The sequence below is a fragment of the Bos taurus genome, chromosome 7, assembly GCF_002263795.3.
Source record: "Bos taurus isolate L1 Dominette 01449 registration number 42190680 breed Hereford chromosome 7, ARS-UCD2.0, whole genome shotgun sequence".
Classification (NCBI taxonomy): Eukaryota; Metazoa; Chordata; class Mammalia; order Artiodactyla; family Bovidae; genus Bos; species Bos taurus.
Window position 1 is genome coordinate 70758759 of NC_037334.1, and position 13534 is coordinate 70772292.

The window sequence follows — 13534 nt, forward strand, 5'->3', positions numbered from 1 at the left end:
TTTCGTCCATCACCAATAGCACTGAACATTACCAGTAAGTATATAAAAGCACTTGCAATTTTTGACAAAATGCTTGTTCACATTCTTTGCCTATTCTACTAGCATATGTAGACTTCTGTTGTTTGAACAAGATATTAACCTTCTTTATCATATAATTATATTTTCCCTGCCACTGGAATATTTTAGTAACTTTTTTCTCTTATAATATAGAAATTTTTATTATAAAGAATCAAATCTATCCACCTTTTTAACGGTTTCTACCTTTGGTGACATGGTTAATTACATGGCTCCCCCTACTCAAGGTTATACAAGTAACCACCTATATTTTCTTTTCTTCTTTAATTAAAAAACTAACATATTTGGAAATTGTTTTACAATAAGATAAAAAGCAAAGCTCTAAGTTTATTTTTTCAGATGTGTAGTTAGCTGTCTCAACACTAGCTACTGGAATCAACCAATTCTTTTCTCGTTAATTTGAAATACCATTTTGGTATACTGCAAAATCATCAGTGTATTTGTGTCTGCATTGGAACTTGCTATTCTTTTTTTTTTTTCAGTGATCTTCTCTCATGACTGTACACACTATTCCATTTCATTGACTGGACAAGTCTCCTCTCACTGCTCCTCTCAGAATTTCTCAGAAATTCTTGAACATGTTATCTTCCAAATTAAGAATTAGTCAAATTCTCTTCCTTCTTGCCAATGAAAAGCAACACAAAATATATATTTTTTACCATCTTATTCATGCTTTTTTGGCGGGGGTGGGGGTGGGGGGGGTGGGGAACGCCACACTGCACAGCATGTGGTACTTCCCTGGGCAGGGATTGAACCCACACCCCCTGCACTGGAAGCACAGAATCTTAACCACTGGACCACCAGTGAAGTCCTAATTAATCCTTTATTCCATTTTTAAATTTTTTATTGGAATATGCTGATTTAAATTCAACATTTTTATATTTTAATTTGTGTTCTATTCATATTATTATTAGAAGAATACAAAAGTGGCAACCATTTTTACACAAAGCTGAAAATTTCTTAACAATCTACTATGCTGTATGTAACATATGCGGTATTTTCTCCCACAGAGTATTAATTTTAATCTTTAAAGAACTGATACTCAAATCACAAGAAAAACATTCATAAAGCCATGAAAAAAGACAAAAACTCATAACGATGAAGAAAACTGAGAAGAGAGGCCACTTAATAAGTCAACAAAATTTTAGGGGATAGAAAACAACAATTAGGCCATCTGTCTTTCCCCACCCCGGGAAGACTGAAGTTTGCTCTTTGGAAAGGCTAAAACAGGCTCCTGGACACTGTGCACACCCAAGACAGAGGTGAGGTGTGGTGCCCAAATGAAAACAGAAGATTAAAAGTCTGCATCCACGAAGATAACAGCTCTCTAGGTCTCCAAACACTACTGCCACATTTACTGCCATTCAGCTCTTGTCCTGGCACCAGTCCCCCCCTTCAGGAGATAGATTCGTCTTTGGGAAACTGACCCAAGTCCAGTGAAAAGACCACAAAGATGCACACTTAGGGGGTCTCCCCAATAAGGGTCAGGCCCACCTGAACACCAACTGTGACAAACACCAGTTGGTATGCCTTAAAGAGATTACAACTGGCAACTTAATACTTCACTTTAATACAAATGACAACAGAAGGATATTTAAGTAATAACCAGGTGATTCTAATTCAGGCTTAAGAACTACTGCTGTCCCATGTAAGGCAAGGAGCAGAACAAAAAGAATCTCAGAGAAAATGGAAAGAATGCAAGGAACAAAAGAAAGCTTCAGACTGTCACAATAGAAAGAAAACAAACCCCAGAATACTAAAAAAAAATATAACAAAAAAGAGTTGGGAAATCTCAGAAAGTCAAACAAAAAACAAAGAGACAGAGGAAAAGAAAAATAAAACAGTAAGAAAGTTAGGGGTTCAATGTGGAAGAAAGCTTATCCAATTAAAAGGAATTCCAGAAAGGGATAAAAGAGAAAACAGCAGGGAAGAAATTATGGTGAGCTGAAAGGAGAGAAGCCTCTGGGGAATGATGCCTGACAGGAGAGGAGTGGTGCAGAAAGAGATTTTCATCATAATATTGTGGTATCACCCCCAATAATTTTTTAAAATTGTGTTTATTTCTTGACTTTTAAAAGTATATTTCTTTGATTAAAAAATTAGCTGAAACTCTGAAAAAATACTTAAGAGAAAGTGCTTTAATACTAGGAATATTTAGGAATTTTCATTTTGGCATGTCTTACTTTCACTGTACTCATAGCTATGATATTTAAAGTTCCTTGTTCCGCATGATGCCAACTTCCTCTAAGCTCTTAAAGTTCCCATAAGTCTAGGCCAGCACATTCAGTTCCCAGCTCTGAAGTTAGAGGCTTCAATTATCCTCTTTCAGAGAAGAGTATGACTCATATGCTATGATTCTCTTGAAGGGAAGACCACTTCTCTTAGGTGAAAGAAGAAAGGAGTCATACTGTTAGTGGAAATCTTTCCGATAGCTCCAGAAGAATAGAAGGTTGTTCAACTTGATATACCTATTCCAACTGACAATTCTGAATAAAACAAAATCACAATGTACTCTGGATTTCAGGATTCCTTAAGAACTATCTCCAAGAAGTCCATAACCCTAAGAAAGAATGGCATATTCGTATTACTTAGTTTTTCATTAAAAGTTTATTAGTGAAATGGAAGAAAAGGAGTAGAAAGCTACTTTAAAATCAAAGTCTAAAGAAAAAAATGCTACTTAATAATTTATGGATTTCCAGTTAATTAAATCTTGGCTGGGTGAACACACTTTCATAAGCACTGATGGGAAAAATTTAGGGAAATATACAGATTTACACTAAATCACATCCATCACAGAATGAAAGAAAACACTGAGTTTTCGAATCAGGCAAATATCTTCATACTTGGATGAAAATATTACCACTATTGAATATGTGGTAATATTTGGATGTTACCACTATTGAATACAGCCATGGGATATGGCCATAAAGCAACATTATTTTTGTGTTCTACTCTTAAAAAGCCACTCTTTGAAGCTAAATGTTCTCCTGCCCCTATAAGGCAAGTCCCATAACTCTTCTAAACTAGTACAGTTTGCACAATCCAATCTAATCTAATCTCAGTCGACTCAAACAATTCTGATTTAAAGTTGAAGGTTTTCCTTTACTCCAGCTGAGGCTCCTATTGTTGTTGTTCAGATGCTCTGTGTGTCCGACTCTCCCATGGACTGCAGCACGCCTGGGTTCCCTGAGCTTTACTATCTCCTAGAATTTGCTCAAACTCATATCCATTGAGTTGACGATGCCATCTAACCATCTCATTCTCTGTTGCCCCCTTCTCCTCCTGTCCTCAATCCTTCCCAGCATCAGGGTCTTTTCCAATGAGTCAGCTCTTCACATCATGTGGCCAAAGTATTGAAGCTTCAGCTTCAGCATCAGTCCTTCCAGTGAATATTCAGGGTTGATTTCCTTCAGGACTGCTTTGATCTCTTTGCTGTCCAAGCGACCCTCGAGTCTTGTCCAGCATCACAGTTCAAAAGTATCAATTCTTCGGTGCTCAGCCTTCTTTATGGTCCAACTTTCACATCCATACATGACAAAGCTATGAAAAAACCATAGCTTTGACTAGACAGATCTTTGTCAGCAAAGTGATGTCTCTGCTTTTTAATAGGCTATCTAGGTTTGTCACAGCTTTTTTTCCAAGAAGAAAGTATCTTTTAATTTCATGGCTGAAGTCACCAACCACAGTAATTTTGGAACCCAAGAAAATAAAATCTACCACTGCTTCCACTTTTCCCCCTTCTATTTGCCATGAAATGATGGGACCAGACCTATGTAACTCAATGAAGCTATGAGCCCACCATGCAGGGCCACCCAAGAAAAAGAGTCACGGTGGAAAGCTCTGACAAAACATGATCTACTGGAGAAGGGAATGGCAAACCACTTCAGTATTCTTGCCTCAAGAACCCCATGAACAGTATGAAAAGGCAAAAAGATATAACTGGAAGATGAGTCCCTTAGGTCGGTACATGTCCAATATGCTACTGCAGAAGAGCAGAAAAATAGCTCTAGAAAGAATGAAGAGGCTAGGCCAAAGCAGAAACGATGCTAAGTTGTGAATGTGTCTGGTTGTGAAAGTCGAGTCTGATGCTGTAAAGAATACTGGATAGGAACCTGGACTCTTTTGGTCCATGAATCAAGGTAAATTAGGCTTGGTCAAACAGGCGATGTCAAGAGTGAATATCAATATTTTAGGAATTGGTGAACTAAAAAGAATGGGAATGGGTGAATTTAATTCAGATGACCATTACATCTACTACTGTGGGCAAGAGGCCTCCTTTGGGATCACAGAAAACCAGCAACTGTGAGACGGAGTAGAGAGCTTATGGCAGGCTGCTGCTTCTTTCTCTGCCAGCACAGTGGCATTCTTCCTGACTTACTTACCCACAGTTGAAGCAGGCAGGAAAGGAAAGGGAGAGAAGTAGAAAATTCTTCCTGGACTATTTTCTTACAATGATATGGTATTGGTGCTCTCTGCAGTTGAGATATTTAAGATGGATCTTCTTTCTCCTGGGCATTTTTAAGTGTTTTTCTGATTGTTCCCATTATCATGGATCTCTTATCTGCATGACCTTTCATGCTTGTTATATACCCTCCTCTGGCTGCTTTTGGTTCTTTCCTCAGCTCCAGGGAATCTGGAAGTACAATGCCTGTTGGAGTCTTCTCATCTTTTTAAGGGCCCTGTTGGAGTCTTCTCACCTTTTTAAGGGCCCTCTTGGAAGGATCTAAGAAAACTCCATTGACTCTTGGGACCCTCATCTAGTCCACAGGAAACTAACATTCTTTGCCTACAGAGATTAGATGATACAGGAGAACCTCACAAGACATTTTCACTTCACAGTCAGAAACTCAACAGCCAGCTGGCCCACTAGTGGCCTTTATAAGATTAGAATTATAATATGAGCCATATATGTAATGTTTAATATTCTGATAGCATCATTTTATGAAGTTTAAAAAAGTAAAACTGATTAACAATATATTTTATTTAACCTAATGCACATCACAAATATTAGGGCTTCCCTGGTGGCTCAGTGGTAAAGAATCAACCTGCAATGCAGGAGACTCAGGTTCGATCCCTGGGTTGGGAAAATCCCCTGGAGAAGAAATGGCAACCCACTCCAGTATTCTTGCCTGGAGAATTCCATGGACAGAGGAGCCTGGTGGGCTACAGTCCATGGGGTTGCAAAAGAGTCTGACATGACTTAGTGACTGAACAATAACAACAATCCTAAATATTACCATATAGACATTCAATCTATACCAAAAAATGAACAAGACATTTTGCATCCTTTTTGTACTAAGTTTGATTTGGACTAGTCACATTTCAAGGGCTTATAAGGCACTTGTGGCTTGTTTTGGATGGTGCAGCTTTAGATTTTGCACACCTAGGTCAGACACGAGTCTGCAGGATCCCTCCTAAGCCACACACACAAAACAACTCTGAGTCTCCAAATGGTCCCCCACCGAATTCTCTACATGAGAAGGGCTGGGAAGGTATTTCAGAGAAAACAGCTATCTAAAGAAATTCTCCTACAACCTAGAAGGTGTTAACATAAACACCTTCTACATGGGTGAGTTTAAGAAACACATACAAGATTCCTCTCACTTCCTTTCTGCAATTTTGGAATCCTAAGATTTGGTACTTCACTTTGGGCTGTATCTGTGTTGTTCTGGGGTCCTATGCAATCCTTCTATTATAAACATTCTGCTACCTGAACGTTTCAATCACATCTCAAGTTCTCGATGTTTCTGGTAATTTATTGTAGACTAGAGGATAATGGCTTTCAACAACAGTAACCAATATTGCTGCTGCTGCTGCTGCTAAGTCGCTTCAGTCGTGTCCGACTCTGTGCGACCCCAGAGACGGCAGCCCACCAGGCTCCCCCATCCCTGGGATTCTCCAGGCAAGAACACTGGAGTGGGTTGCCATTTCCTTCCCCAATGCATGAAAGTGAAAAGTGAAAGTGAAGTCACTCAGTCGTGTCCGACTCCTAGAGACCCCATGGACTGCAGCCTACCAGGCTCCTCTGTCCATGGGATTTTCCAGGCAAGAGTACTGGAGTGGGGCGCCACTGCCTTCTCCAGTAACCAATATTAAGACATTACATATTTCATTTTAATCTTACAAAGTAATTATTAGCTTTATTTAAAAACCAACCTTCCCAAATACTTAAATTATCCTTAAAAAACACAAGTAATTACAGGCTATATATAATTATAAACATGTAAAATAAGAAACACCTTATTTAGAGAGAAAAAGACTAATAAGAAAATGTAACATTAACAATAACTGTGTTTTCAAAGAGTCATCAAGAATAACTTCAAGTTTTCCAACTTTTTTGTACTAAGTATGAACTAACTTTATAAGAGTAATTAATACTTGGTTGGTTCCTACCTACACTTTTGATTCTTTTATAATACTTACCTATTAAGGCTGTGGTAAATCGATTCATAGAGAGAGGTTCTAAATACATTGGTCCTTCATAGGCAGACTCCAGTTCACTCCTAACATAGTCCCTAATAAGTAAAATGATAAGAATGTATTAGATACATTCTAAGTACATACAGGAGAGAGAAGTAGCTAAGCACAGTATTATTATTAAAAATGTATTACGTTAATAACACTTAACATCTATACAAAGGAAAATTTTAGGTACAAAAAATTATAGAGGGATGACGTTCATCTCCTTGGCCCATGTGATGAAAACAGAATTCACTGAAACTGAATTTTACTTGCAGAGAAGCAGCCAAAACTCCACTTTGTTGGATTCTCTTTCTTCCCACGGTCTCATTAATATAATTTACCCCAGGAAAAAGCCAATTGAGATGCCACCTCTCAACCCTACTACTTAACTGATAACACCTAACACTATTTCATTAATTTCCCCTCTTTTCATTAGCTTCCATTATCCCTCCCATCTTATTTTCCCAGTTTTTTCTCCAGTTATACTTAATTAGCTATAGGTAAAAACACAAACTAGTTAGAAAACTGGCTTGTAGCACGACAATCCTTAAAAGATGTCATTTTCAAGTTTACAGGAAATTTATAATTAGAATTAGAATATTTAAGTAGGCTACAAATTTATTTTGAGATAAATTTTAAATCAAATTAAATTATTTCTTATAAAACATAATTCATTTAACATTGATCACTGAGAAACAACAAGATTTAATTAGTGGTCAAAGAGACTTTATACTCTGAGAAAACAGAACTTTTAGGGTAGAGGCAGAAAGGAAGAATTTATTGTCAGTTAAGTTCAGTGGTAATAGAACATGGTTGTCTTAAATTCTTCTGACATCAAAGTAGGAAAATTTGTGTTAAAAAATTCTCCTTTTCTTCAATTGTTGAATACTTTATTCACTGTACTTTAAAACAGGTTAAATACATCAAGTATTTCTGAAAAACTCATATTTACTTTTTCCATGAAATTACTTCCTATTAGGCAATCAAGTGGAATTCCTTTAGCATAAAACAGCTAACCAAGAAATGATCCTTACATAATCAGCAAGCGAGTACTGCCAAAAATTAAAACTAACAACTAAAATAAAAATTTTAAAGCAGTTTTGGGAACAATTATAAAAATCAATGAATGATTAGGCTTCTTGGGTGATTTAGCTATTCTCCTCTATTACTCTTTGACGATTATTTCTAACAAATAATGTATTAACAGTCTTTCTACTGACAGAGAAAACCAAATCCTCAAGAGGCCTGTTTCTAATGCAGTGGTTGTCAACCAGGTGTGAGTTTGCCCCTGAGGGGATATTCTGCAATGTCTGAAAACATTTTTAGTTGTCACAGCTTCAAAGGGTGGAGGAGTGCTCCTGGCACCTAAGTCAAGATGCCTCCAAAACATCCCACAGGACAACCCCCACAACAAAGAACTGCCCACTCCAGAAGGTCAGTTGTTGAAGCCCTGTTTTAATGTAAAGAGACACAAATGCTACACGTGCAAGTTACATATAAATATCTGATCATGAGATCAATGTAATTAGTATTTTTAATACAGTTTTAGGATAGAAAGCTAAAGAATGAAAAGTTCTGACATTTTAAATAAAATACACATATAAGTACCATTTACATTTATGAAGTCTTTGAAAATGCTATTAAAAGAAACATTTATATTTAAAAGAGATCTAACTTTGAGTCCCAATGGTGGCACTAGTGGTAAAGAACGTGCCTACCGTAAAAGGAGATATAACAGACGTGGGTTCCATCTCGGTCAGGAAGATTCCCTGGAGGAAGGCATGGCAACCCACTCCAGTATTCTTGCCTGGAGAATACCATGGACAGAGGAGCCTGGTGGGCTACAGTACATAGGGCCGCAAAGAGTCGGACATGACTGAAGTGACTTAACACGTAGCACACAACTTTTGAGTCCCAGTAGGATCTAGGCCTTTAAAGTCAAGTAATTTCTTTTTGGCCAAAGCGTATCTCTCTCAAATAGATCCAGTTTAAAAAAAGAACCAGCGACAATCCATAAAGAGAAAGCAGACTGGTGTCTGCTGGAGGGGAAGTGGGGAGGGGGAATGGAAATCAGTACTCAAGAGTTGCAGGTTTTATTCTAGGGGGACGAAATGTTTTGAAATTAGATAATGGTGACAGTTGCACAACATTAGGACCACACTATATGCCACTAAACTGTTCACTTTAAAAGGTTAAATGTGTTACATGAATTTCACCTCTACAAAAAAGGAGAGCCTGCGGGAGCACGAACTGCAAGCAGGAGAAAAGCCAGAAGATCGCCCAGGAGGACCTCAGTCCCAGGAGCTCTCTCCTGGTGAGGGCGAGGGAAGGAGATGGCAGAGTTGGGTTCCCTATCATGTTTTCTCCCATGTTTGCTTTTGTCATCATATTACTGGTGTTTCATAATAAAACTCAGCAAACTCAACATTATCAAGAATTTCTTACTGCTGAGACATTTGCTAATTGTTTTTGTTTTAATTTCCAAGCCTACTTCAGTTTATCCTCTTTTTAAAAGCCTCTTTGTTTTTCCTTAGTCCGTTATCCAAAATTCTAATTTCACATAACAAAATTTCTAAGGCAAATTAACATTTTTTACACTTTTTTATTTTAACTCAAAAGGAATCTGCTGTATACCTGTGTTGCTAGCACACTGGCAGGCCTTGAAAATGCTGCAGTAGACAAGAAAAACACAGTTGTTGTGAAGATGAAGCACACAAGCCAGGAAAGAAGATATACATAACACTTAACCTAACAATTATTTAATTACAATTGTGACAAACGCTGGAAGAAAAAAATACCGAATGTTGTCATGATTTTTTAAAATTTAATTTTTATAGTCACAGCCCTGTTTATTAAAAAATTATCTTTTATTATCTTCACTTCTAGATTTATACTTTCTATTTGGCTTGCTTTTTATCTCTCATTCTCTTTCATAAGATTATTATAACGGGTTTAATGCAACAGTTTCCTTTTCTTTTAACCTACTCTATATTCCTTTGGTTGTTTTGGTGTTTTTTAAGTCTCCTCTCAGCTTTCTAATTTTTTATATGATTTTCTTTTTGGTTCTTTCTCTTTTTCTATGTTTCACTACTCTGTGATCTGTTGAGATTAGGGGACCCTAGGGAATGTCTCATGCTCGTGCTCAGTCACTAAACTGTGTCTGACTCTTGTGACCCCATGGACTGGAGCCCGCCAGGTTTCTCTGTCCAAGGGATTCCCAGGCAACAATACTGGAGTGGGTTGTCATTTCCTTCTTTAGGGGATCTTCCCAATCCAGGGATGGAATCTGTGTCTCCTGCACTGGCAGGCGAGTTCTTTACTGCTGAGCCACCAGGGAAGCACTACAAGGGATGTCTACATTTCAGAATAACCACCACCTTCAGGCCACAACACCACCCTGATGTTAAGCAGTTCCCTCCCTACTAGCTCTCCCACTTCACCCTCTTGAATAGCTCTCTCAATGCTTCAATCTCCCTCAAGGACTACCCGACCTGTGCAATCGTCCTACCCCAGAAATTAACATCTTCCCTAGGCACCTTAGACCCTCTCTCCTTTGCTCAGATCCCCTCTCTCAAAGACAGCCTTCAGAATCTCTCTGTTTGGCTGACTCATCAATAAGCCCCACTTCAATAAAGACAGCCAGGACCAGAAAGCCCATAGTCCCTCTTGGGGACAGCTGAGCTTGGCTTTCCAGAACCAGCGCTGTGACTTTGGTGGGGACTAAACTGGTCTTGCCAAGCAGCCACTACTGAGCTGTCTCTTCTAAGAGAAGAATCTGGGCACTGTCTCCCAAACTATTATTATAAAAAACTGGAAGAAGAAAAAAAAAAAAAAAAAAAACATTAACAAAGATCTCTACATCTAAGTTATATACAACTTCAGAACATCTCATGCTAGCAATGAAAACTCTTGGTTATTACTCAGTCTCAACAGAGTGGGTCACTTACAACATTAAAAAACACAATGGTAAACCTAAAGAAGAAGGATTCAGAGAAGGAATTATCCAAAATTCCATGAGTCACTTTAGGCCAAAATCTAGTCTGAGGCAAGAGTCATGAAATTCAGATTTTTAACAGAATTTTAAACCTAAAAATTTTAAGACTGAATCGAAGGAGAAGTTCAAAAGTAGAATTAGAATTTTCCAATTTAAAAATTTAAAGAACAGAATGTATTAAGTTGGTCAGAAGCAAGAATTACTGTTTTCTACTTGTAACTGAATAATATCTTCCCCTTCTTAAACCACTTTTTTCACTTATACAATTTATGCAACGCTGACAATTAACACAGAGCACCAATAAACTGAACACTTTGAAAACCCACTTCTCTGCATTCCCCATGGTAGCCTTCTTTCTTGTGGTTACAACTGTTTTGGGGAATAAGGAATGTGTAACAGAGTCGGACACAACTGAAGCGACTTAGCAGCAGCGGCAGCAAGATGTATACCAAGAGCCCCAAGGATGGCTTACAAGTGGAAAAGCTTCTGCTATAAATAGAAGCATAAGAGTTATAAAAAACAATAACAACAAAACCTACAAGCTTATCAATTCATCAGCAGATCAAAATACCTTTCTTTCTAAGTCTCTTAAGCAACCTGGCTGGGTCGCTGGACAACTGAGAACAATCTGCACATTCTGGCCACTTAAAGCTTCCAAACAATAATAATTCCAAAGAAACCTAATCTATGTGTACACAGAACAAAGCGGTGAGCCCTCCAAGTTATCTTTCGCAATGTGTGCAAACAAAAGGCACTACTCACTTAATCACTTGATGGCCAAGGAATTACCCCGAGATGTTCAAACACTGTAATCTGAGTACCTATCACACCCTAAGCACTGAATAGCAATTTAAGAGTTCATTTCCCCAGGGCTTTAGTATTTAAATCTTCTGTGCTACGAGGCCACCCTACTTCTTTCTTCACCTTCTGACTACCTGCTAAATATTTACTGCCTGGATCTGATAATGTCCAAAAGAAGAAAACATATCACACATTGAAATGGGTCAATTGTATTCCTTTCAAAAGTAAAAGTTAAATGTATAGTGAAAAACTTCACTTTTCAGTTCTGTTATCTAACAGCAGTAGTTGTCAGCTGGAAAAATTTTATTCCCCAGGTTATAACATTTGGCAATTAGGGATAGTTTCTGGTTTTACAATTGTGGGGAACGGGTGCTCTGCAATCTGTGAGCGGAGACACAGTACTGACAACATCCTGTAATGCACACGACTGCCTCACAACAAGTAACCCAGCCCAACATGCTAACAGGTCCAATACAAAGAAACCCTCCTCTGTAGCTTTGAATGACACAAGCTTTCCTAAAATGGAGGGCTAGTTTCTGTATGAGACATATAAGTAACTTCTGGGAAAGTTTTACATTTGAAATCAGTTATACACTGAAGACAAAGATGAAAGAGAGTAAACTTTTATTGTTTGAATCCAACAGGTTCTTAAAGTCATACACATACAAAATTGATGCACTGGTTCATAAACCTAACAATAAAACAAGGAATTTAAAAATAATGAAGTTTTAAAAGTTTTAGGAAAAAAACACTTAACTGTGGAGGTAAACCATCAAAACATCCTCACAGGAATCATCATATCAGTTTGTAAAGTTTCTCCTTTTCCACAGTAGTGCTGGAAAGTCTCAATTTTAAAATAGGATTGGTACTGGAAAATATATTCCTTAGAAAGCGGTCCCCAACCTTTTTGACACCAGAGACTGATTTTATGGAAGACAATTTTTTCCACGGACCAGGGGCAGGGTGATGATTTCAGGATGATTCAAGCACATTACATTTATTGTGCACTGTATTTCTAATCTAACACTGCCCCTAATCTGACAGGAGGTGCTGGTCCACAGCCCGGAAGTCGGGGACCCCTGCCTTAGACCACTCAAAATGAGAAGCATAGCTTAGAATTTTAAGAATTAAAGAACCTGACATTTATCCAATTCTAATGAGTTCAATTTGAATAGTAATATTAAATTTTATACTAACTGAGCCCATGGGATGTTCTAAAGTTTAACTTTTCTGAAGTGAAAGTTACATCCATTGTCTTTTATTCATTTTTATTAGAATGTAGTTATTTTACAGTGTTATGTTAGTTTCTGCTGTACAGTAAAGTGAATCAGTTATACATACATACATATATACATATATATATATATATATATATATATATCAGGTCAGTTGCTCAGTCGTGTCCGACTCTTTTCAACCCCATGAATCTCAGCACGCCAGGCCTCCCTGTCCATCACCAACTCCCGGAGTTCACTCAGACTCATGTCCATCAAGTCAGTGATGCCATCCAGCCATCTCATCCTCTGTCGTCCCCTTCTCCTCTTGCCCCCAATCCCTCCCAGCATCAGAGTCTTTTCCAATGAGTCAACTCTTCGCATGAGGTGGACAAAGTACTGGACTTTCAGCTTTAGCATCATTCCTTCCAAAGAAATCCCAGGGCTGATCCCCTTTAGAACGGACTGGTTGGATCTTCTTGCAGTCCAAGGGACTCTCAAGAGTCTTCTCCAACACCACAGTTCAAAAGCATCAATTCTTTGGCGCTCAGCCTTCTTCACAATCCAACTCTCACATCCATACATGACCACAGGAAAAACCATAGCCTTGACTAGAAGAACCTTTGTTGGCAAAATAAAGTCTCTGCTTTTGAATATGCTATCTAGATTGGTCATAACTTTCCTTCCAAGGAGTAAGCGTCTTTTAATTTCATGGCTGTAGTCACCATCTGCAGTGATTTTGGAGCCCATAAAAATAAAGTCTGACAATGTTTCCACTGTTTCCCATCTATTTCCCATGAAGTGATGGGACCGGATGCCATGATCTTCGTTTTCTGAATGTTGAGCTTTAAGCCAACTTTTTCACTCTCCTCTTTCACTTTCATCAAGAGGCTTTTGAGTTCCTCTTCACTTTCTGCCATAAGGGTCGTGTCATCTGCGTATCTGAGGTTATCGATATTTCTCTCAGCAATCTTGATTCCAGCTTGTG

General features: G+C 38.1%; 1 protein-coding gene across 5 annotated transcripts in view; it reads right to left on the bottom strand.

Moving 5' to 3' along the window:
• The window catches only part of RNF145 (ring finger protein 145), a 62722-nt gene that overhangs the window by 24681 nt on the left and 24507 nt on the right, over nt 1–13534 (bottom strand). For all 5 annotated transcript variants that reach the window (NM_001102168.2, XM_010807565.4, XM_010807566.4 and 2 more), the window contains 1 exon segment: nt 6499–6590. In NM_001102168.2, coding sequence (NP_001095638.1) covers nt 6499–6590 — 92 coding nt within the window.